Source organism: Salvelinus fontinalis, chromosome 5, assembly GCF_029448725.1.
Source record: "Salvelinus fontinalis isolate EN_2023a chromosome 5, ASM2944872v1, whole genome shotgun sequence".
Taxonomy (NCBI): Eukaryota; Metazoa; Chordata; class Actinopteri; order Salmoniformes; family Salmonidae; genus Salvelinus; species Salvelinus fontinalis.
Window position 1 is genome coordinate 19,992,247 of NC_074669.1, and position 25,955 is coordinate 20,018,201.

At 44.0% G+C, this 25,955-nt stretch overlaps 1 protein-coding gene across 5 annotated transcripts in view; it reads right to left on the minus strand.

The window, feature by feature from the left end:
* Window positions 1-357: 357 nt before the first annotated feature.
* LOC129855276 (epidermal growth factor receptor substrate 15-like) overlaps window positions 358-25,955 on the minus strand; it is a 41,911-nt gene continuing 16,313 nt past the window's right edge. For 2 of the 5 annotated variants that reach the window (XM_055922756.1, XM_055922761.1), the window contains 15 exons: window positions 25,757-25,919; window positions 24,917-24,999; window positions 19,688-19,760; window positions 17,478-17,639; window positions 17,088-17,285; window positions 14,552-14,875; window positions 14,308-14,430; window positions 13,035-13,167; window positions 8,357-8,401; window positions 7,860-8,233; window positions 7,539-7,608; window positions 7,352-7,422; window positions 6,978-7,125; window positions 6,062-6,249; window positions 358-3,088 (listed from right to left, as the gene is read on the minus strand). In XM_055922756.1, coding sequence (XP_055778731.1) covers window positions 2,942-3,088; window positions 6,062-6,249; window positions 6,978-7,125; window positions 7,352-7,422; window positions 7,539-7,608; window positions 7,860-8,233; window positions 8,357-8,401; window positions 13,035-13,167; window positions 14,308-14,430; window positions 14,552-14,875; window positions 17,088-17,285; window positions 17,478-17,639; window positions 19,688-19,760; window positions 24,917-24,999; window positions 25,757-25,919 — 2,302 coding nt within the window. In that variant the 3' untranslated portion in view covers window positions 358-2,941. The remainder of the gene's footprint in view (window positions 3,089-6,061; window positions 6,250-6,977; window positions 7,126-7,351; window positions 7,423-7,538; window positions 7,609-7,859; window positions 8,234-8,356; window positions 8,402-13,034; window positions 13,168-14,307; window positions 14,431-14,551; window positions 14,876-17,087; window positions 17,286-17,477; window positions 17,640-19,687; window positions 19,761-24,916; window positions 25,000-25,756; window positions 25,920-25,955) is intronic. The other 3 variants (XM_055922757.1, XM_055922760.1, XM_055922759.1) reach the window with 3 other exon arrangements.

The following is a 25,955-nucleotide window of genomic DNA, read 5'->3' on the forward strand; positions in this document are numbered from 1 at the left end:
TAGCTGCGCTATGGGTTAGGGTTAAGTTCAGGAGTTAGGTTTAGCTAAAATGGTTAAAGTTCGGGGAAAGAGTTGGCTAACATGCAAAGTAGTTGCAAAGTAGCAAGTCGTTGAAAAGTTACTCAAATGCTAGTTGTCCGTGATGAGCTTCAAACACTCAACATGTAGGTTGTTAAACATTTGCTTTATACGCCCACCCATCAACCCCGACCAACCACCCACCTTTCGTTTTTGCATAGAGTAACCATACCAAACATAACATACATATGTTTAGAGTGTCACAGATTTAGGTTGACCATCTAGTCTCTGAGACCAAGCTAGATTGACACCCATCCCCACACAAAACAAAGTCCAGTGTTGTTCGAGAGGTTTATATTTATTATTGTTTTCAATTAAATGTTTCACTTAGTATATTCTGACCATTACTGAGATGTTAAAAAAAAAATGATAACTCAAATAGGCCTACAATAAGCCCGTTTTTAAAAGCCTATAGGTAGATGGCTTAGAACAACAAGTGGTTTTTTATTTGAAAATACAGAAGTCTATACAAATGACATGATGCTCAATAGTATACTTTAAATACCAGCTGATATAAAAAGGAACACAGCTGTCTCTGGAAAACTGACAACTCCATTGTATTTACAAACAGAAACATTTGTTGAATGAACAACACTAAGAAGTCCTAACTGACCATGGTGCTCATTTACAGAATGGTCTCTACTGATGAACCTAAAAACCTGGATGAAAAGCAGGAAAAGGGTACATGAGTTAATAGCCCAAATTACTTGAGAGCCACGCCATTCCCTTGTCAACGGTGTACTTTCACAGTATACCCCTCTTGATTAGTGACAATTATTCTCATTTAATCTGGAAACAAAAAAAACAATGGTATACTTTAAGATGCCTTACAGTTACATTTACCCCCCCACTCCAATTCTGTCTCTCCTCACCAACACAAAAAGGCTTAAGTAAAACCCCCAAGTGACTGAAGTTCACAGACAGAAGACCAGCCTTTGTACAAAAAGGCAAAGGATACTTTTATCAGGCAGTTTTTAAAATGAGGTCAAATCACTGTGGTATCACCTCAGTGAAACACAAAACTTAAAAAAAAAACAAGATGGTTCAGAATACTAACATGTGCAGCACCCATTTTCTTTATAACTGAACCCCCTGCTGATGGCTGTATTCAACTGAAGCTAGGTATTATAAATGTTGAGCGTATATACAGTGGAGAATTTGCCATATTGGGTCAGGAGTTTTTCCTGAGCAGGAAAATTGGGGCCTAGTTATAAACTATAACCTATTGGTTATAACAAGGGTACATAACTCCCTGACGCAGAAGACATGGCTAAACTATTGTATCCCAAAATAGATGAGACAGGGTGTCACATGTTGTGGATTTTGGTGACAGAATCAGACAATTTACAGAAGACAGCTATTCTAGTAGGGAGAATTTGCATTTGTATTTATTAGGGATGCCCATTAGCTGTTGCCAAGGCAGCAGCTACTCTGCTTGTGTGTATTACACTCAGCCTGTATCCGGTTTCTAGTTAACAATTATAATATATTTTTCATCTTAAAATACATTTAAAAACATCTTCCTGTACAACCAACCTACTTTCCAAAATCTTGACATCTCATTTGTTCAAATGTCACTTCATGAACCACAATTAATGTTTGTTGTCAATAGTTTTGACTCGGACTATTGGTGGGTAGTGTTGGGTGGGGTAGATTACATTTCACGCTAAGAAAAAGCGTCCTACATGCAGAGGTCTGGACATAACTGAACATAAAAGTTGTTTTACTGGTTTACTTATTTTTAGCAAATGTACAACCCTTAGTACAGCTATAAACCTTTAAGAATTAATAGAGTATTAGGAGGATGACACTGAGGATAACGGAGTGAGTGACCTGGGAGATATACTGTTTTTACAAGATCATTATTACTTTCCAAACAGATAATGAGCATGTGAGTCTTGTTCACTGCCCTGGTGTTTGGCATATAAAGATACATTTAAGGGCACGTTGATGAGAGGAAGAGTTGAGAGAAAGGTGAACAGCTTATAGTAAGTAGGGTGATCAGAAATATATGCACAAATTCAATCAAGTTAAGTCAAAGTAGTCGTGACAACCACCAGTGTGTATCTGAAGCGGGATCTCCTCTTTTCCCTTCCAACCCTCTACACCGTTTGACTACTCTATACATAAAATGGCTACTCTCGTAAGGACATATGTCAGGTCATCTCTAAGATGTGTTTTTACACAAGCACTAGCAAACCCTCAGCTCAGCCATGAAATCCAATTCACTGTATTTTTTACATGTCTGATGTATAGCCAAATGAATCAAATATGGATTACAATTTGACATTGGTTTACACACAGATTAATTAGAGGAACATGACTCTAATCTTGTTAGAGTTAATCATATTATAAAGTTCATAATTTCAAAAAGAAAAAACAAGTGGGAAGACAAGAAAAAAGGCATGTGTTAGCCACTCTTGCATTCAATCTCAGGGAGAAATGGTTACCATAAGTGCTCAATACTATCTGGTGGTCTGGGTATGAGCAGGCTTCTAGACAAGAGCATTGCAAACAGGGGCATAACTTTTGCAGTTAGTTATTAACAATTAGGTCTGTATACATATACTTCACAATCTCCATGTCTATTTACTGTACCAGGAGAGATATTGAAGTCTAACAGAGAACATCACAGTTCTATACCCACCACCTGGCCAAACTCCATTGAAGACACATTGGAAATGCCATAGATGAGTGAAACAAAATGAGAGGGTAGGAGAAAATTAAAGGGGTTAATGGGTGGGAGGAAGAGCCAATACTCAACATCTCTTCATTGGGTCCGAGTAGGCCATTTAGTTCTCCCACCCCTCCCTCCTTCCTTCCTTTGGTTAGTGCTGGGTCACACAGGGCGACCGGGAGTCTTTCAGGAAAACTCTGACTTGCTCAGGGCAATGGCCAGCTCCAGATCCTCTTGCTCCTGTTGTGCCTGTCTGGCCAAGTGCTCCTTCTCCTCACGCTCACTCTCCCTCTTCGCCCACTCAATCATGTCCTCCTCAGTATGGTACTGCTGCTTCACACCACATAGAAACACACACACACACACGTCAGAACACCTTAGAAGCAGCATATTCTACGCCCCCTCCCTGATGGTGCCACTGCACTCAACCTCCCTCATCTTGACACCCATTTAAAAAAGGGACCCAGCAAGTTGTGAACTGTCCTGTATTAAGCTATTTCACTGCAGCAGCAGTATACTGATCCCCTTGACATCTTATTGTTTATGGTAAGCTGCACCATTCTCAGCATTTCAATAGAGCTTTTTGTATGTTCCAAAAGCAAACAGTTGCAATTTCCTCTTATAATGTTTAACATGAAAATACATGTATTATCTCCAGATCAGTGATAGGGGGGCAGTCGAGTGGCTGAAATCCCTGTATGGCTGTAAAGCATGTCTGCATGTGACAGGAGTACAGCCTTCACAGGTCAATTTCATACAGCAACAGACACATGCACATTTTAGACAGTGGGATGATAAAATATGGTATATTTAAGCAATAAGGATGGGGGGGGGGGGGGGTATTTGGCCAATATACAACGGCTAAAGGCTGTTCTTACCCTCGACGCAAAGTGCCTGGATACAGCCCTTAGCAGAGGTATACTGGCCACATACCACAAAGCTCGAGCTGCCATTATAAACTGGTTACCAATCTAATTAGAGAAGTAAAAATAAATGTAAAGTCATAGCTGTGGTATATGGTCAGATATACCACAGGTGTCAGCCAATCAGCATTCAGGGCTCAAACCACCCAGTTTATAATAGTGTTTAGTTCACACACGAGAAGCATGCCTGGTTCTGCAGTGTTCCATCTATACCAATGTGAACACAAATTAATACAGTATAGTGCTGCAATATACTGACGATTGGCTCGGAGATTGCCAATCTGTATTTCTTAGCACTAAAGTTAATGTCAATGAAACCAAAAAGAGAGATGTGGTAAGAGAGATATGTGGTTGGTACTGAGAGAGAACGAGAGAGAAAGCAGGTACTGATTCACATTGTTCATTATGAGGTGTGGGACTTCCAACAGTTTGTGACCCATTAAGTCACTCACGAGGTACAGTCTGACAGCACAGCAGGAGTGAATATCAATGGATTTACAACCTGGATCAAATATACTGTAGATGGCGTAAACGTCTCAGAAAAAGTATACCAACTTATGAACAACATACTTGTGTGAATAGATCTGTGAATTGGATGGTAAAGTCCCTGTAGGATGTTCCAGCTTTGTCTAAATGCAGTTATTCACATGGGATATAAATGGTTGGTGATGGATGTAACATGATTGAGGGAAAATGGCAAAGTAACTTACTTCAAAGTATATCAAAATACTGTAAATCTAACCAACATCCAGAAATGCTTATACGAGACCAGTAAAACTAGGTTTTTGAATTCGGACCAAATCGATAGTTTATTTTTTACAGCTCAAGCCTTAATTCAATCTGGGATTTAATTACGCCAGAATTTATGCATCATAATAGAATGTAAAAAAAAGTGCAAACAGTAGCAATCTGTGCTAAATCAACCTGGTGGATATGGATACACATGGAGCCCAGAGATGGAGATAGTACCCTTCATAAGATGCTTTATTGAGCTCATTTGACTGAGGAAGAGATTAGAGTAAAGACCCAGCGAGAGCAGAAATCTTTCTTCCACAGTGCAGATTGGTGGCAGGAGTGGTGATAACAGGATGAATGGTGGGAAGCAGAAGGAGGGGTGATTCCAGTCAGAGTGAGAGGGTGATGGTGGAGGCAGTGAGGGGGCTGTAGAGGGTCACCGGGAGCCCGCAAATCAGACACAAGGACAGTGCGTGCAGGGCAGGGTGCACGTCATGCAGAGTGGAGGCAGTCAGAGGGAGCAGGAGAAATAGGAGCTCAGTCGTTTGTGGGTGTGCTAAATAAATTCAAAATCACAAGAGCCAAAGCAAGCAGCCTAGCCTTTCCATCCACAGCCAACCAGGGGCTCCTGAGGGCTATGCGTCATGAAGAGGAAGATTTGGTGTGTGTGCCTGAAGTCCCATTAGTGGTGACTAAGTTCACTCAGTGAAAATGTTACCCATTTTAAATATATTATAATATTTTTATTAATATATATACACCTATGGCTACACTATTAAAGGAGTAAAGTTATTTGAGGGAACATCAATTACAAGTCTGAACTTCAATTCAACTTAGAAATAAACAAAAATGTATTTAAAGATAAGCAATAAGGTCCAAGGAGGTGTGGTATATTGGCCATATATGACAAACCCTGAGGTGCCTTATTGCTATTATAAACTGGTTACCAATGTAATTAGAACACTACAATTAAATGTTTTGTCATACCCAAGGCATACGGTCTGATACACCACAGGTGTCAGCCAATCAGCATTCAGGGCTAGATCCACCCAATTTTTTATAACTATATTTATAAAGTGGGTGGTTCTAGCCCTGAATGCTGATTGGCTGACAGCCATGGTATATCAGACTGTATACCACAGGTAAGACAAAAAAAATATTTTTACTGCTCTAAGTACGTTGGTAACCAGTTTATAATAGCAATAAGGCACCTTAGGGGTTTGTGGTATATGGCCAATATACAACAGCTAAGGGTTGTGTCCAGGCACTCTGTGATGTGTTGTGCATAAGAACAGCCCTTAGCCGTGGTATATTGGTCATATACCACACCCCCTCGTGCCTTAATGCTTTAATAAACTTCACATAAAGAAACATAACATTGACAATAAAGTAATATGGGATACATAAGGAAGAAGGAATATACAAAACATTATATATCTCTTTAGAAAAACAAATGAATGCTTTTAAAATACAACTATATTTCCTTAAGGACTTATAAATGCTCCTCAGGTAGGTTGGTAGTTTGAGAATTTAGCTATGGACGGAGGGAAGGCTGAGACTGCTATTTGGTGGATGGCTTGTGAGCGAGGAAACAGGGGAGGGCGACCTAGTCGGTGTCATGAGGAGAGGGGGCTGGGGAGGTTCTCACTTTGTCAAAGCTGGCAAATCGGTCTGGGTCCCTTGCAGGCTGGCGGGGTGAGGATGGGGCGAAGGGGTCTTGGGCAGCATCCTTGGCAGGTTGGGAGAAAGGGGGGTCTCCTGAGCCCTGGGGCAGAAATGTCCCTCTTCTGTGGAATGAGTCCGACGTCTCGGACCTGGAGATGTCGGCTCTCTTACCTGCATTCAAAAACACACCAGAGTTTCCGTTAGGAAAATGTGGTGGGGAAGATTTGAATTTACCACACCCATATGCATAACTCATTGGGGTGTCTAACCATGGTGCTCAGAATGACAGAAATCACATTTTGATTATGGGAATGCATCTTAGCAGAACATGCATCTCATGTAATGATACAGCCAATAAAACAATTTAATCATTTTCCAAAATGCAATTTGCAGGAAAACACCATTCTAAAACAGAGCACCTGATAGATAATCCATATGTGACAGATGAAAATCTTAACTTAAGAGGGGGAATTTAAAAGATACAACTAGGATAAGTTGTTAATATGACTAGGATTGTGACTTTGACTTCAGGACAACAAAAGAAAGTTGCTATGAAATGGAGAGAAATGGCAAAGCGGTGGGTCCAAAAGGGAAATAAATGTCAAAAATATAATTACACCTGTATATACAGGAAGAAATAAAATCATATATATTTTTTCTTATTTTTTGGCCAAAACCCACATAAACCCTGACACACCACCACCCAAGAGCACTCCGGTCAGTAGGGAATGAGAGGCCCAGGGAAGAAGTCCTAGCAAAAGTGCAACAATGACTACAAAATCCCACTGGTACCAAATCTCCATATTTCCAATACCAATGTCATTCTGTTACTTGCAATTGGCAGCAGAAAAGCATTGACAAACAGTCTAGAAACAGCATTGCTTTCCAGAAGGACTGACCTGGTGGTGGTGGGGGAGGTCTGGTGGGCGTTCCTGTCTTGGGGGGCAAGGCTGGGGGAACATCAAGGCTGCTAGGCTGGCTGTCCTCCTTGAACAGGTTCTTGTTGTTGGAGGAGTTGGATGAGGCGAAGGGGTCGGCACCGTTTGACTTGGAAACAACCAGAGATCCAGAAGAGCATGACTGACAGCTCTCCCTTGTGTTCATGTTTACATCAACACTACCTCATCACATTCCCCCCCATTATTCATGCGGTTAGCGGGATCACAAAAATGTTCCTAAGGATCACTAATAGCTAGTGATCCTTAGTTCTCCTCACATCACAGCCATGATGGTACACACCAAGGACAACTAAAGAACCCAATCAAGACTTTACCTTGGCCAAGGTGCTGAAGTCTGCAAATCCCACTCCAAATGATTCGATGCCAAACACAGCAGCAAATGGATCTGAAGCACACACATGGTGTAAATATTGTTCAACAACACACACAGTTTAGCCAGACAAGGTACTACCATTTGCACTACCACCCACTCCCAAGAGGGAGGCTCCATCCCAGTCTTACCTGGGTCAGAGACAGTATTTCCAGTAGTGCCTCCAGGTGCAAAAGGGTCATTGGTTGCTGCAATGAGATCCTTTTGGGAAACACATACAATGTCAGTTATAAACTAAAACCCTACAGACAGCGCACACCTAGCTAGAATAATTAAGGACAGAAGTGCACAGTCATTCTTCATTACCATGCACAGACTGAATCTATCTGGGAGCATAATTAACACAATGTGCTGGTGCAGGAGGAGGGATTTTTTGGTGGGGTAAATTGGGTAGCTGCCTGAGTGAGTATCCCTGAGGCATATGGACAGTTCAGCACTGTGGCACCACTCACAGTGGGGAGCTCAGAGCCTGGCTGGGAGCAGCTGAAGGGATCCGGGCCTGCAGTACACTGGGAGCCAAACGGGTCTGCCTCTGCCAGGGAGTCCATTTTGGATCCAAACGGATCCGCATCCACGTTGTTGACCTTGGCGCTGAAGGGGACCTTGGCGCTGAAGGTGTCCCTGGCTGCCTTGTTGTTGGCTTTGGAGCTGAAGGGGTCCAGTCCTGCAGCGTCGTTAAGCGGAGCTGGAAACAGGTCAGGCTCCACTAGGCTGGCACTGCCACTGAAGGGGTCAGCAGAAGGGAAGGGGGCGGACGAAGACTGCTTGAAGAAGGAGTCAACAGAAAAGGGATCTGTACCCTTGAATGGGTCCCCTCCAAATGGATCTGTTGAAGAACAGCTACGTTACAGGTTTTCACATTCAAAATATAGGCTAATATAAAAATATCTGATTTGGTGGCTCACATGTATAGCTGCATTGTTTGAGCTCATACTGAGTTAACACTCACCGGAAACATCTGCCTTTCCAAACAGTTCATCTTTAAATGGATCCTCTGCACAGACAGATGGAAAGACAGACAACAGAATCAGTTGGGCCTCATTTTTATTACATACATACAGAAAGTATTCAGACCCCTTGACTTATTCGACATTTCGTTAAGTTACAGCCATCTCTAAAATGGATTAAATAGTTTCCCCCCCTCATTAATCAACACACAATACGCCAAAGACAAAGCAATAAAGGCTTGACATGGATGGATGGATGGATAGAGATATCTCTATCTACAGTTGAAGTTGGAAGTTTACATACACCTTAGCCAAATACATTTAAACTCAGTTTTTCACAATTCCTGACATTTAATCCTAGTAAAAAGTCCCCGTCTTAGGTCAGTTAGGATCACCACTTTATTTTAAAAATGTGAAATGTCAGAATAATAGTAGAGAATTATTTATTTCAGCTTTTAATTCTTTCATCACATTCCCAGTTGGTCAGAAGTTTACATACACTCAATTAATATTTGGTAGCACTGCCTTTAAAATGTTTAATTTGGGTCAAACAATTCTGGTAGCTTTCCACAAGCATCTCACAACAAATTGGTGAATTTTGGCCCATTCCTCCTGACAGAGCTGGTGTAACTGAGCCAGGTTTGTATGCCTCCTTGCTCACACGCGCTTTTTCAGTTCTGCCCACACATTTTCTATGGGATTGAGGTCAGGGCTTTGTGATGGCCACTCCAATACCTTGACTTTGTTGTCCTTAGGACTCGTTTTACTGTGGATATAGATACTTTTGTACCCATTTCCTCCAGCATCTTCACAAGGTCTTTTGCTGTTGTTCTGGGATTGACTTGCATTTTTCGCACCAAAGTACGTTCATCTCTAGGAGACAGAATGCGTCTCCTTCCTGAGCACTATGACGGCTGCATGGTCCCATGGTGTTTATACTTGCATACTATTATTTGTACAGATGAACGTGGTACCTACAGGCGTTTGGAAATTGCTCCCAAGGATGAACCAGACTTGTGGAGGTCTACAATTTTTTTTCGTAGGTCTTGGCTGATTTCTTTTGATTTTCCCATGATGTCAAGCAAAGAGGCACTGAGTTTGAAGGTAGGCCTTGAAATACACCCACAGGTACACCTCCAATTGAATCAAATTATGTCAATTAGCCTATCAGAAATTTCTAAAGCCATGACATCATTTTCTGGAATTCTGGAATTTTGTTTTCCAAGCTGTTAAAAGGCACAGTCAACTTAGTGTATGTAAACTTCTGAGCCACTGGAATTGATACAGTGAATTATAAGTGAAATAATCTGTCTGTAAACAATTGTTGGAAAAATGACTTGTGTCATGCACAAGGTAGATGTCCTAACCGACTTGCCAAAACTATAGTTTGTTAACAAGAAATTTGTGGAGTGGTTGAAAAACAAGTTAATGACTCCAACCTAAGTGTATGTAAACTTCTGACTTCAACTGTATATATACACTGCTCAAAAAAATAAAGGGAACACTTAAACAACACAATGTAACTCCAAGTCAATCACACTTCTGTGAAATCAAACTGTCCACTTAGGAAGCAACACTGATTGACAATACATTTCACATGCTGTTGTGCAAATGGAATAGACAAAAGGTGGAAATGATAGGCAATTAACAAGACACCCCCAATAAAGGAGTGGTTCTGCAGGTGGTGACCACAGACCACTTCTCAGTTCCTATGCTTCCTGGCTGATGTTTTGGTCACTTTTGAATGCTGGCGGTGCTCTCACTCTAGTGGTAGCATGAGACGGAGTCTACAACCCACACAAGTGGCTCAGGTAGTGCAGCTCATCCAGGATGGCACATCAATGCGAGCTGTGGCAAGAAGGTTTGCTGTGTCTGTCAGCATAGTGTCCAGAGGATGGAGGGGCTACCAGGAGACAGGCCAGTACATCAGGAGACGTGGAGGAGGCCAATAACCCAGCAGCAGGACCGCTACCTCCGCCTTTGTGCAAGGAGGAGCACTGCCAGAGCCCTGCAAAATGACCTCCAGCAGGCCACAAATGTGCATGTGTCTGCTCAAACGGTCAGAAACAGACTCCATGAGGGTGGTATGAGGGCCCGGCGTCCACAGGTGGGGGTTGTGCTTACAGCCCAACACCGTGCAGGACGTTTGGCATTTGCCAGAGAACACCAAGATTGGCAAATGCGCCAGTGGTGCCCTGTGCTCTTCACAGATGAAAGCAGGTTCACACGCACATGTGACAGACGTGACAGAGTCTGGAGACGCCGTGGAGAACGTTCTGCTGCCTGCAACATCCTCCAGCATGACCGGTTTGGCGGTGGGTCAGTCATGGTGTGGGGTGGCATTTCTTTGGGGGGCCGCACAGCCCTCCATGTGCTCGCCAGAGGTAGCCTGACTGCCATTAGGTACCGAGATGAGATCCTCAGACCTCTTGTGAGACCATATGCTGGTGCGGTTGGCCCTGGGTTCCTCCTAATGCAAGACAATGCTAGACCTCATGTGGCTGGAGTGTGTCAGCAGTTCCTGCAAGAGGAAGGCATTAATGCTATGGACTGGCCCGCCCGTTCCCCAGACCTGAATCCAATTGAGCACATCTGGGACATCATGTCTCGCTCCATCCACCAACGCCACGTTGCACCACAGACTGTCCAGGAGTTGGCGGATGCTTTAGTCCAGGTCTGGGAGGAGATCCCTCAGCAGACCAACCCGCCACCTCATCAGGAGCATGCCCAGGTGTTGTAGGGAGGTCATACAGGAACGTGGAGGCCACACACACTACTGAGCCTCATTTTGACTTGTTTTAAGGACATTACATCAAAGTTGGATCAGCCTGTAGTGTGGTTTTCCACTTTAATTTTGAGTGTGACTCCAAATCCAGACCTACATGGGTTGATAAATTTCATTTCCATTGATAATTTGTGTGTGATTTTGTTGTCAGCACATTCAACTATGTAAAGAAAAAAGTATTTAATAAGAATATGTCATTCATTCAGATCTAGGATGTGTTATTTTAGTGTTCCCTTTATTTTTCTGAGCAGTGTATATATACACACACACACACACACACACGTCAAAAGTTTGGACACCTACTCATTCAAGGGTTTTTCTTTATTTTTACTTTGTAGAATAATAATAGTGAATACATCAAAACTACAGAATAACACCTTTAGAATCATGTAACAAAAAAAAGTGTAACAAAATCTAAATATATTTTACATTTGAGATTCTTCAAAGTAGCCACCCTTTGCCTTGATGAATTATTTTTTCAACGGAAATATCACATTTATAGCTCGGCACACCTGTTTTCGGGGAGTTTCTCCCATTCTTCTCTGCAGATCCTCTCAAGCTCTGTCAGGTTGGATGGGAAGCGTTGCTGCACAGCTATTTTCAGATCTCTCCAGAGATGTTCGATCAGGTTCGAGTCCAGGCTCTGGCTGGGCCACTCAAGGACATTCAGAGACTAGTCCCGAAACCACTCCTGCGTTGTCTTGGTTGTGTGCTTAGGGTCATTGTCCTGTTGGAAGGTAAACCTTCTCCCCAGTCTGAGGTCCTGAGCGCTCTGGAGAAAGTTATAATCAAAGTTCTCTGGTACTTTGCTCTGTTCATCTTCCCTCGATCCTGACAAGTCTCCCAGTCCCTGCCACTGAAAAACATCCCCACAGCACGATGCTGCCACCATGCTTCACCGTAGGGATCTTGCCAGGTTTCCTCCAGACGTGACGCTTGGCAAACAGGCCAAACAGTTCAATCTTGGTTTCATCAGACCAGAGATTCTTGTTTCTCATGGTCTGAGAGTCCTTTAGGTGCCTTTTGGCAAACTCCAAGCGGGCTGTCATGTGTCTTCTACTGAGGGGAGGCTTCCGTCTGGCCACTCTACCATAAAGACCTGATTGGTGGAGTGCTGCAGAGATGGTTGTCCTTCTGGAAGGTCCTCCCATCTCCACAGAGGAACTCTGTCAGAGTGACCGTCGGGTTCTTGGTCACCTCTCTGACGAAAGCCCTTCGCCGCCGATTGCGCACTTTGGCCAGGTGGCCAGCTCTAGGAAAAATCTTGGTCATTCCAAACTTCTTCCATTTAAGAATGATGTTCTTGGAACCTTCAATGCTGCAGACATTTTGTGGTATCCTTCCCCAGATCTGTGCCTCAACACAATCCTGTCATGGGGCTCTACGGAGAATTCCTTCGACCGCATGGCTTGGTTTTTGCTCTGACATGCACTGTCAACTGTGGGACCTTATATAGACAGGTGTGTGCCTTTACAAATCATGTCCAATCAATTGAATTTACCACAGGTGGACTCCAATCAAGTTGTAGAAACATCACGGATGATCAATGGAAACAGGATGAACCAGAGCTCAATTTTGAGTCTCATAGCAAAGGGTCTGAATGCTTATGCCAATAAGGTATTTGTGGTTATTATTTTTAATAAATAGGCAAACATTTCTAACAACCTGTCTTTACTTTTTCATTATGGAGTATTGTGTGTAGATTGATGAGGGAAACATTTTATTTAAACAATTTTAGAATAAGGCTGTAACGTAACAAAATGTGGAAATTGTCAAGGGGTCTGAGTACTTTACAAATGCACTGAACATTCATACATACAGCAGGTTTGTCAAGTTTGAAATTGCTCCTGTTAGTACAATAAACTATCTATCTGAGAGGTGGAGGGGTAACTCACGGTCAGTGAAGGGGTCTGACTGGAAGAAGTCCAGATCAGGGAGTGGATGGGAAGTGGTCTGTGGAGGCAGCACAGGCAGGGTAGCATGGGGAGGCTCAGTTGACTCTGGTCTCGGTTCTGGCGAGTCCACCTGCTAAGGAAATACAGCACAGTCCAGTGGTCAAACATGAGTCCAGCAGACCTGGGTTCAAATAATATTTAGAGTATTTCAAATTACATTTGGAATTAAGTATTTGGGGAGATATACAGTACCAGTCAAAAGTTTGGATACACCTACTCATTCAGGTTTTTTACATTTTATTTTTACTATTTTCTACATTGTAGAATAATAGCGAAGACATCAAAACTATAAAATTACACATATGGAATCATGTAGTAACCAAAAAAGTGTTTAACAAATCAAAATATATTTTGATGACAGCTTGGCATTCTCTCAACCAGTTTCATGAGGTAGTCACGTGGAATGCATTTCAATTAACAGGTGTGCCTTGTTAAAAGTTAATTTGTGGAATTTCTTTCCTTCTTAATGCGTTTGAGCTAATCAGTTGTGTTGTGACAAGGTAGGGGTGGTATACAGAAGATCACCTGGAATGCTTTTCCAACAGGCTCTCTGGAGAGACCTGAAAATAGCTGTGCAGCAACGCTCCCCATCCAACATGACAGAGCTTGAAAGGATCAGGTGTGCCAAGCTTGTAGTGTCATACCCAAGAAGACTTGAGGCTGTAATTGCTGTCAAAGGTGCTTCAACAAAGTACTGTGTAAAGGGTCTGAATACTTATGTAAATGTGATATTTAAGTAATTTTTTTTATAAATTAGCAAACATCTCTAAAATCCTGTTTTTGCTTTCCCATTATGGGGTATTGTGTGTCGATTGACGAGGGGAAAAAAACATTCAAATCAATTTTAGAATAAGGCTGTAACCTGACAAACTTTGAAAAAGTCAAGGGGTATAAATACTTTCCAAAATCAAAGTATTTCCTCTTTAAATACAAGTAGTTGAATATTTAAATTGTTTTTGGAAATGCATTTGGAAAATATTTACAAAATAATAAAATACTCCCATGCATTTGAACTAGGTCAGTTATGTTTTTGAAATAATGCCAATACTATCAAAGTAGGCAATTTATAGGAAAATGTTTTTAAATACTTCTCATTTAAGTAGCTGAATAGGGCCACATTATTTAAAAATACTCATGCATAGAATTTTTTTAAATAAATGACCTGAACCCAGATCTAGAGTCCAGGGGGGAATCCCATGGCTAAAGACTGTACCTTGGGAGTGCTAGCTTTAAACGACGACTCCTCATCTTTTTCTACATCTTTGACCTCTGCTTCAACTTCAGCAGTAGGACTGCTGTGCTCCTGAAGGGTGAAAGCAATGGGACTAATGTGCACCTGAGAAAAGAGAAGGAAAAACAGCAACTTCAGACACCATGATGGCATAAGACACACAACTAGCACTCAGACAATGAACAAATAATAAATGACCCAGATATTTCAGAGTACAATATATTGCCTTCACAAGGTTGTCCTGTGGTACTGGCCAGACAGTGGAAGATAGGCTGTTATAGAGGTCTTCGAAGGCATCAGACTTGGGCTCTGGTTCCTCTGGGGTCTTAGGCTGATCCTCCTCATCTACTTCTTCCATCGGTTCAGCAGGCTCCATCTGTGGCTGGCTGGCTGGAGGCTCCACTCTCAGCTCCTCAGGCTGGTCCTCCTGGTGCTGCTCCTCCGCTGAGCCGTTCACCAGCACTGGATCCTCCTCTAGGGAATTCTTCCAGCTGAGCTGGGCCGTGACCATCCGCTCCTCAATCTGTAGATCACTTTGCTTCTGTTGCACCTGCCCTCAGTACAAACAGAGGTACAGAGAGCACAGGGATAAGGGAGAGAGAGCGCAGAGTGATGATATAGATACACACAGCACCAGTCAAAAGTTGACACACCTACTCATTCAATGTTTTTTATTTTATTTTGACTATTGTCTACATTGTATAATAATAGTGAAGACATCAAAACTATGAAATAACACATATAGAATCATGTAGTAACCAAAAAAATAGTTAAATCAAAATATATTTTACATTTGATTCTTCAAAGTAGCCACACTTTGCCTTGTCATTCTCTCAACCAGCTTCATGAGGTAGTCACCTGGAATGCTTTTCAATTAACAGGTGTGCTTTTAAAAGTTCATTTGTGGAATTTCTTTCCTTCTTAACGCATTTGAGCCAATCAGTTGTGTTGTGACAAGGAAGGGGTGGTATATAGAAGATAGCTCTATTTGGTAAAAGACCAAGTCCATATTATGGCAAGAACAGCTCAAATAAGCAAAGAGAAACGATAGTCCACCATTACTTCAAGACATCAGCCAATGCGGGAAAATTTCAAGAACTTTGAAAGTTTCTTCAAGTGCAGTCGCAAAAACCATCAAGCGCTATGATGAAACTGGCTCTCATGAGGACCACCACAGGAAAGGAAGACCCACGCATCCCAAATAAATGCTTCAGTTCAAGTAATAGAGACATCTCAACATCAACTGTTCAGAGGAGACTGTGGGAATCAGGCATTCATGGTCAAATTGCTGCAAAGAAACCACTACTAAAGGACACCAATAAGAAAAAGAGACTTGCTTGGGCTAAGAAACATGAGCAATGGACATTAGACTGGTGGAAATCTGTCCTCTGGTATGATTAGACGCAGAGTAGGTGAACGGATGACCATGTGTGGTTCCCACTGAAGTATGGAGGTGTGATGGTGCTTTGCTGGTGACACTATCGTGATTTATCGTGGCAATTATTTATTTCAGAAAGAGCCAGCAAAACTACTGCACTCTATGCGCTCTAGGTCATTGGACACCATTAGACATGCACATGGTTATTCTTGTAACTGTTATGGCCAACTATGGTTACATCTCTTGGGGTTTTTCCAGAACAGGGGTTCCCCTTTCAGTGGAGTCAGCAGGATGTCATGTATTGGTTAATCCTGTAGAGTGCCATGGTCTGTTGCTATGGTCCTACATGCATGAAACTATTTCTGTGACTCTACAGGTTGCATGTCCTAATATGAAGGCAATATGATAACGGTGGCTAAATGCCAGAGGTGATAAGCCATTAAGAGGAGTTACTATGAGTATGACGTAAGGAGGACAAATGTATAAGTAGTTTGTACCAAGATTGGAAGGCAGTTGTATTCATGATGCAGCTCGGCTTTTATTATGAAGTAATAAAAAGTCCATTTGAACTCACATGCTCCGGTATTTGTGAAATATGATTGACCAAATATTTCCACAACAACCTCAACCCAATTGAGAGGGTTTGGGGTGAGTCGGATCACAGAGTGAAGGAAAAGCAACCAACAATTGCTAAGCATATGTGGGAACTCCTTCAAGACTCTTGGAAAAGCATTCCAGGTAAAGCTGGTTGAGAGAATGCCAAGAGTGTGCAAAGCTGTCATCAAGGCAAAGGGTGGCTACTTTGAAGAATCTCAAATATATTTTGATTTGTTTAAAACTTTTTTGGTTACTACATGATTACATATGTGTTATTTCATAGTTTTGATGACCTCACTATTATTATACAATATAGAAAGTAGTAAAAATAAAGAAAAACCCTTGAATGAGGTGTTCTCAACTTTTGACTGGTACTGATAGAGATATATACACACACGGGTTGGAGAGAACAAAACATGATTGATGAGATAGATTGCTTGATAAGGATGACATGCAATTTATAAATCCTAAATATAACATTCACTCACCAATAAATCGCATGTCATCCTACCACCGTTATTTTTACTACTGTTATTTTCAAATGTATTTTTACTGTTGTTTTATTTCTTTACTTACCTACACACACACCTTTTTTTTCTCACACTATTGGTTAGAGCCTGTAAGTAAGCATTTCTCTTTAAGGTCTACTACACCTGTTGTATTCGGCGCACGTGACAAATAAACTTTGATTTGATACATTCTTTCTCGTCAATCATATTTTGTTCTCTCCATTTACAATCTTTGCCACCATCGTAATAGTAATGGTGGTGAGTCATAGTAGACTCACCTGAGATACCTGAGAGAAGGAGTCCTTGACAGATTCCTGCAAGGGGGTGAACTGCTCTCGCGCTGCCTGCACCTTCTCCTCCAGCTGCTGGCTCTCCTCCTGCAGCCGCAGCAGCTCCTCTCTGGCATGCACCAGCTGCTCCTCGTACTCCTCTATCCTCTGCTCCTGCTCCGTGTGTTCCGCCTCTAGTGACAAGATCTAACACACATACCCACCAACCACAGAAAGCGAAGCAAGTGAGATAAGAGTACAAACAAAATGGTGGACAATCTGACTGTGACTAGATGTACATTTGACCATCCAATGCAGTTGCTATTGACTAGATCCTCTCTGAAGGTGATCCAGGTGCTGTGGGAGGTGGTGGTTGGTTGATAGGTTCTGTAGTCTCACCAGCTGGTTCTCATGGCTGCACTGCTGGCAGATGTGACGAAGCTGCTCCTCCAGAGTGGTCTTCTGCTGGTCCAGCTCCTCCAGAGTATCCTGGACCTCCTGGCGCTGAGACTGCAGCCGCTGCAGCTCGCCGCTTTCCTTCTGCACCTGATTCTGCAGGTCCTGAGGAGGGCAGGGAAAAGTCACAGCATCCAGAGAAAGATGTGAGAAAAGGAGCAGAAGCACCTAATGAGGGAGTAGCGTTTGACTGAGCAGAGTCTGAAGAAAGGACTCAGAGTCAATCCATTTTGACTGCCGGAATATAATGAAAGATTACAAAAAAAAGTTAGCTCAGCCTTGAGGTGCTCCACTGCAGCAGAACAAAATCAATGTAAGCTTCCCCACAGTACCATTACACGTTGACTTAGTGTTTATGACTACATGATGATGTTTATCGAGGAAGTGTGTGTAGGAAGGTGTGGTATAAACTGTAATCAGCCACTACTCAGCACAGGCTCAGAGGGATGAACGTCTTCATCTGTTCCTTCAGAGGAGCTGCTGCACTCTAAGCTCTGTCTGTTTAAAGCAGCCAGGCAGTCACAGCCCAAAATAGAAGCCATTTATCAGACCAACTCAGCGGCGAGGCACTCCTGCCCTCATCATTCAAGTGTGAGTGCTACACGTACCAAAGATTAAAAAGCAAATAGTTTATTGATCCCCATTTGCTTTGAATACTTCATATTCAGCAATTACATTACATTTACTGCAGGGAGAATTACTCCCGATCACTGTGCAAATGTTAAATAGTTAGATTACTACTCATTGGCCTTAATTTTTACTGTATAATCCAATCTCAGTTGCTCATATACCTATTGAACAGACTAGTTTTCCCATTATTAATATATTGATGCTGGCTAATTGGCAGTGACTGGGCATTGCTGAGGGGAACCCTGGGGTAAGGAAACGGTGCTGTCGGTCTAATGACAGCCTTTCACACCATTGGTGCACAGTACCAGAGGAAGAGCAGCCTTTCACAAACACACAGCAGAAAATAACTCATGTTCAATGCAGGGTAATATTGTCATATTCCTATATAGTTCGAACACTAGGGTTCAAGTGCGGCCGAGAAGTAGCAATATAAAAGGTGTACAAGTGTTAAATGTTAATTTAGTCCTCCCAGAGAGAGTGGGTCAATAGTGAACAAGACCTGAGAGGATGGGATAATTAAACCTAACAGAGAAGATTATAAAGACAAGATTATAGTCACACACTGGCATCGGGCTTACAGCTGATACCCCTCTACTATGGCATTGGCTTATTCAAGAACACTTGAAATTTTTCTAAAAATGCATTAAATAACATATGGACAGACCCAGATTAGAGGGTATGAAAGTATAGGGACAGTGACATTTCTTGAAATGATAAAATGACTATGGAGGTTACTTCAATTTGAGAGCATTTTTCATCCATAGCGGGTGAATTATTTAGAAATTACAGCACTTTTTATACAGGCGAATTTCAATTTGTCATTTAGCAGATGCTCTTATCCAGAGTGATTTACAGGAGCAATTAAGGTTAAGTGCCTTGCTCAAGGGCACATTGACAGATTTTTCACTTATTAGGTATAATGAAGTAGTCAAAAAGGTTCAGCATTTGGTCTGATATTCCTAGCACGCAATGATTACGTCAAGCTTGTGATTCCACAAACTTGTTGGATGCATTTGCTGTTTCAGATTATTTTGTGCACAATAGAAATGAATGGTAAATAATGTACGTACGTCCTCTAAATAAGTTATATTAATAAATCAATTCATATGCTTGATATTAAAATAGGTAATTCTGTCGAAATGTATCACTGAAGCAAGAACTTAACAGCTTGAGGCTACAGTTCAGTTGCGCAATCGAGATCGTCAACATCAAAATATCAACATGGTGCAATATAGATGTATATGGAACAAGTGGAGGCGGCTCTGACTCAGACAAGGAGGGAATGTTTGGTTTCTCTGCTGTTCAGCCAGAGCTTCATAGCCTAACAGAATCAAGAAGGCTACAGCTAACAAATTCAACAAGAGCAGCTGAACAGTAGACTGATTTGACATGAGAAAATTTATGAAACCAGTAGAAAATCTAAATGTACAGACAATACAGTCATTAAGTGGATGAAATGAAGTGAAACAATATAAGGGCAGTGAGAGCTCAGGGGAGGCATGCAGGCAACACGTTCACTGTACCTGGACTTCACTGGTCCTTTCTCTGATGCTCTTCTCCTGCTCTGAAATTTCCTGTTCCACATTGCTCTTCTCCCTGGAAGACCAGCACAGCAGACATAAGTATTTAATCACCGTGGAGACCGAGGGCACCCCCAGCCAGGCTACCACCCCACCTCTACAATCTTGCCCAGCTGACAGCTCCACTCCCTGCACCACCATCCTGATCCTACTGTAGCACACCACACCGACAGACCAACCAACGCCTGCAACAACTGCCTTGAGCGAGAGGGGGTCTGTGCGTGTGTGTGTGGTGTGTTCTGGCAGATGAGGCGAGAGAGAGGGGTAGTACTGTGTGTGGCTGCCTGGAGGAAGTGTCAGTGATTCAGCAAAGAGAAGGGAGGGATGAAGCTCTATACCTCCCATTGTTCATTTCCCGGTCTGTTCATCCTCCCATCCTCCCATCCACCCCTCCCAACCCTTTCCTGGTCAGATGACAAGGTAGAGGAGAGCGAGCAGAAGATGGGGATAAGTGTGAACATTTGCACAATAGGCGGGGCCTCGGTTATCAGCTCTCCCTACCAAGTCCAAATCTTTCTCCTGGATCTTTATCAAATGACAATAACAAAGCCATTCATTTAGCAAAGTAGAACAGAAATATGCCAAATGGCTGGCCAATAGAATAAATAGTAACAGTAAAAAAATAATTCATTTAAACTCAATGAAAAAATGGCAAGTATCTTTTTCCATTCATATTTCCACAGTTCATATTATCAAATATAATGAATAATAATGTTATTTTGATCAACATGAAGAATGAACCTGTCCGCCTTTCGTTTCAACCAACAGCCACGCATGTAGAGAGAGAGAGTAGGACCAGAGGAGAGAGATGCTGAAGTGAGGTAGGAGACGTGCGAGTCAGGAGTACTGACTTCACCGACTGTATAATTTAGATGCCCTGGCTGGCAAGTATCCAGAAATGATACCTGTAGACACCCCATGCTCCTAGGAGCAGCTCTCGCAATTTAACAGCCCAAAATAACAGAATTCTGGTTTCAGACAGCCAGTCTAAATCAAAAAGACCACCTCACCCCTCCTGCTCTAAGCTGAAGAATTCACTGCTTCATCCACGGCCCCTCCAAAAGGTAAGCGCATGTTTACAGAAGCACCTTGTCGTGGACACTTACAGCAATCCCCAAAAACACACCTTTGCAGCTTCCCGTACATCATCTGCAATCTGATGCCTAAAGCCTAATAATAAAGTTCAAAACGTACACCTGCTATCCAGACACTGATGAAGAATACTACTTTCAGACTTCTTTTCTCAACGACAAACAAATGACATTTCCCCTGTGATCTAGCTGCTGTTATGTCTGTAGTGGGACAGCTATGTTATGTGTAAGCAAGTGATAAAATATGGTCTGTACTTCCTCAATTCAAAACAGAGGAGGAAAAGACGCCATTGTAAATAAGAATTTGTTCTAAACTGACTTGCCTACTTAAAGGGACAGAGAGCGAGTGAGCCAGAGAGCGAGTGAGCCAGAGAGAAACAGACAGAGCGAGCCAGAGAGCGAGCGAGAGCGAGCCAGAGAGCGAGCGAGAGCGAGCCAGAGAGCGAGCGAGAGCGAGCCAGAGAGCGAGCGAGAGCGAGCCAGAGAGCGAGCGAGAGCGAGCCAGAGAGCGAGCGAGAGCGAGCCAGAGAGAGCCAGAGAGCGAGCCAGAGAGCGAGCCAGAGAGCGAGCCAGAGAGCAAACCAGAGAGCAAACCAGAGAGCAAACCAGGCGAGCCAGAGAGCAAACCAGGCGAGCCAGAGAGCAAACCAGGCGAGCCAGAGAGCAAACCAGGCGAGCCAGAGAGCAAACCAGGCGAGCCAGAGAGCGAACCAGGCGAGCCAGAGAGCGAACCAGGCGAGCCAGAGAGCGAACCAGGCGAGCCAGAGAGCGAACCAGGCGAGCCAGAGAGCGAACCAGGCGAGCCAGAGTGCGAACCAGGCGAGCCAGAGAGCGAACCAGGCGAGCCAGAGAGCGAACCAGGCGAGCCAGAGAGCGAGCGAGCCAGAGAGCGAACCAGGCGAGCCAGAGAGCGAGCGAGCCAGAGAGCGAACCAGAGAGCGAGCGAGCCAGAGAGCGAACCAGGCGAGCCAGAGAGCGAGCGAGCGCGAGCGAACCAGGCGAGCCAGAGAGCGAGCGAGCGAGCGAGCGAGAGCGAACCAGGCGAGCCAGAGAGCGAGCGAGCGAGCGAGCGAGAGCGAACCAGGCGAGCCAGAGAGCGAGCGAGCGAGAGCGAACCAGGCGAGCCAGAGAGCGAGTGAGCGAGAGCGAACCAGACGAGCCAGAGAGCAAGTGAGCGAGAGCGAACCAGGCGAGCCAGAGAGCGAGCGAGCGAGAGCGAACCAGGCGAGCCAGAGAGCGAGCGAGCGAGCGAGCGAGAGCGAACCAGGCGAGCCAGAGAGCGAGCGAGCGAGCGAGCGCGAGCGAACCAGGCGAGCCAGAGAGCGAGCGAGCGAGCGAGCGAGAGCGAACCAGGCGAGCCAGAGAGCGAGCGAGCGAGCGAGCGCGAACCAGGCGAGCCAGAGAGCGAGCGAGCGAGAGCGAACCAGGCGAGCCAGAGAGCGAGTGAGCGAGAGCGAACCAGACGAGCCAGAGAGCAAGTGAGCGAGAGCGAACCAGGCGAGCCAGAGAGCAAGTGAGCGAGAGCGAACCAGGCGAGCCAGAGAGCGAGCGAGAGCGAACCAGGCGAGCCAGAGAGCGAGCGAGCGAGAGCGAACCAGACGAGCCAGAGAGCAAGTGAGCGAGAGCGAACCAGGCGAGCCAGAGAGCGAGTGAGCGAGAGCGAACCAGGCGAGCCAGAGAGCGAGTGAGCGAGAGCGAACCAGGCGAGCCAGAGAGCGAGTGAGCGAGAGCGAACCAGGCGAGCCAGAGAGCGAACCAGCAAACCAGGCGAACGAGCGAGCGAACCTCTGGAGACCCCGCTAAAAGGCTCCCTCCCTCACTCCTCTTCTCTCCTTCCTTATTCAGCCTCCTAGTTCCAGGACAGCTGGTCAGCCTCCCAGCTCTCTCCATCTGCTCTGGCATCAAACAGCAAAACACACTTCAACGGGAACACGTGTGTGGGTGTCTTTAAACAAGATTAAACCGACACCATTACAACTGTACGGTGTATATTCCCTGAAATAGTCCAATGTGGTGAGACAAAGCGAGCCCTACCTTTCGACGAGGGGTAGTTACAGTATATCACAAAAGTGAGTACACCCCTCACATTTTTGTAAATATTTGAGTATATCTTTTCATGTGACAACACTGAAGAAATGACACTTTGCTACAATGTAAAGTAGTGAGTGTACAGCTTGTATAACAGTGTAAATTTGCTGTCCCCTCAAAATAACTCAACACACAGCCATTAATGTCTAAACCGCTGGCAACAAGTGAGTACACCCCTAAGTGAAAATGTCCAAATTGGGCCCAAAGTGTCAATATTTTGTGTAGCCACCATCATTTTCCAGCACTGCCTTAACCCTCTTGGGCATGGAGTTCACCAGAGCTTCACAGGTTGCCACTGGAGTCCTCTTCCACTCCTGCATGACGACATCACGGAGCTGGTGGATGTTAGAGACCTTGCACTCCTCCACCTTCCGTTTGAGGATGCCCCACAGATGCTCAACAGGGTTTAGGTCTGGAGACATGCTTGGCCAGTCCATCACATTTACCCTCAGCTTCTTTAGCAAGGCAGTGGTCGTCTTGGAGGTGTGTTTGGGGTCATTATCATGTTGGAATACTGCCCCGCGGCCCAGTCTCCAAAGGGAGGGGATCATGCTCTGCTTCAGTATGTCACAGTACATGTTGGCATTCATGGTTCCCTCAATGAACTGTAGCTCCCCAGTGCCGGCAGCACTCATGCAGCCCCAGACCATGACACTCCCACCACCATGCTTGACTGTAGGCAAGACACACTTGTCTTTGTACTCCTCACCTGGTTGCCGCCACACACGCTTGACACCATCTGAACCAAATAAGTTTATCTTGGTCTCATCAGACCACAGGACATGGTTCCAGTAATCCATGTCCTTAGTCTGCTTGTCTTCAGCAAACTGTTTGCGGGCTTTCTTGTGCATCATCTTTAGAAGAGGCTTCCTTCTGGGACGACGGCCATGCAGACCAATTTGATGCAGTGTACGGCGTATGGTCTGAGCACTGACAGGCTGACCCCCCACCCCTTCAACCTCTGCAGCAATGCTGGCAGCACTCACACGTCTATTTCCCAAAGACAACCTCTGGATATGACGCTGAGCACGTGCCCTCAACTTCTTTGGTCGACCATGGCGAGGCCTGTTCTGAGTGGAACCTGTCCAGTGAAACCGCTGTATGGTCTTGGCCACCGTGCTGCAGCTCAGTTTCAGGGTCTTGGCAATCTTCTTATAGCCCAGGCCATCTTTATGTAGAGCAACAATTCTTTTCTTCAGATCCTCAGAGAGTTCTTTGCCATGAGGTGCCATGTTGAATTTCCAGTAACCAGTCAGTATGAGGGAGTGTGAGAGCGATGACACCAAATTTAACACACCTGCTCCCCATTCACACCTGAGACCTTGTAACACTAACGAGTCACATGACACCGGGGAGGGAAAATGGCTAATTGGGCCCAATTTGGACATTTTCACTTAGGGGTGTACTCACTTTTGTTGCCAGAGGTTTAGACATTAATAGCTGTGTGTTGAGTTATTTTGAGGGGACAGCAAATGTACACTGTTATACAAGCTGTACACTCACTACTTTACATTGTAGCAAAGTGTAATTTCTTCAGTGTTGTCACATGAAAAGATATACTCAAATATGTGAGGGGTGTACTCACTTTTGTGATATACTGTATATGCTCCAACTCGCTAACAAACTCTTCCCAAACAAAAAGCCGGAACTAACCCATCTCTCAAATACACTTGGTACATGGACGAATACAACTTAGTGCTCTACAGTGAGACCATTTGACTCTAATATGAGTCTAAATATTTTGCTGTGCGACCTCATTTTATTTAGGAGCACCAGTGGGCCTAAAATTTTATTTTTTTAGGATTCCAGCTTTATAACCTCAAATATTTTTCATTGTGCTTCAACATTTTTGTGTGTGCGCCTACATTTTTCAACTTAGGCGCACATGTGCGTAGAGCCCTGGTCAGCATAGAGCCCTGGTCAGCATAGAGCCCTGGTCAGCATAGAGCCCTGGTCAGCATAGAGCCCTGCAACTCTGATGATTGACACTCACCTTTGTAGGTCAACAATCTCATTGCTGAGCGAGTCCAGTTCCTTGATGGCAGAAAAGTCTGCTGCCAGATTTGCTGCGTTGCTCTGGTGGGGAGAAATCATTCAAAGCAAACGATTTAATTACATTCACGAGCTTCACTGACCATACTGTACGTACACTACAATGTCTAAACATTAAATCAACGGAATGGCAAACACAATGTTGAATAACGTAAATATGAGCCTCCAACTAATTTAAGGTTGCCAGTTAAATCAAACCCATTTTACTGAATATGAAAGAATCCCAAAATGACCCATACAAGATGGGAGATTTTTAAGAAATGCATTAACACTGAAGGCACATCTACATGCAAACACAAATGGATAAGGAGGGCACTAAAATGACGAATTAAACTAGGAGAAAAACAAAAGGGTAGGTAGGGAATATCAGGAGGTGGGTACATGGGTGGGTGACACTGCCAGGAGCTTAGGGGGAGACACAGTGAAGCCAACACTCAGGAGAGTCCCCAGCTAGAGGGCGATCCCACCTTGTGTAGAATGCATGACTCATGAGGAAGAAAGCAAAGAGACAGCATACACAGACAGGGTCAAAGAGACACACAGCAGCAAGCTAGAAAACAAAAACCCACACACCACAGGAGAAAGGAAGGAAATGATTAGTAAAACGTCAGAAAATATAAGTTTAAATTTGCATCACCATCAAGTAGCCTATTCATCGAAATACACAACTCCTAGTCCTTTTATTGAGAAATACACACGATTCAAACAAGATATTCACAGTTTGTGATTATTGGATGTCTAAGAGGGCATTAAATGGTACAGGATGATAGGAATGAGTTACCTGCTTGGTTGCTAGGCTCAGTCTGTCAGAGGGAGGGATCATTTCAGGAGAGAGGTACTGGGGTGGGTCCACACCCGTGGTCAGTTTCTGGTTAATTAGATGCAGCGCTAGTGCAAACTGTTCCCTGGTTAGCTTCCCCATGTCCCCAATGTCACAGAGCTCCCTGTGGAACACAGATTACCACATCACACAACAGAAA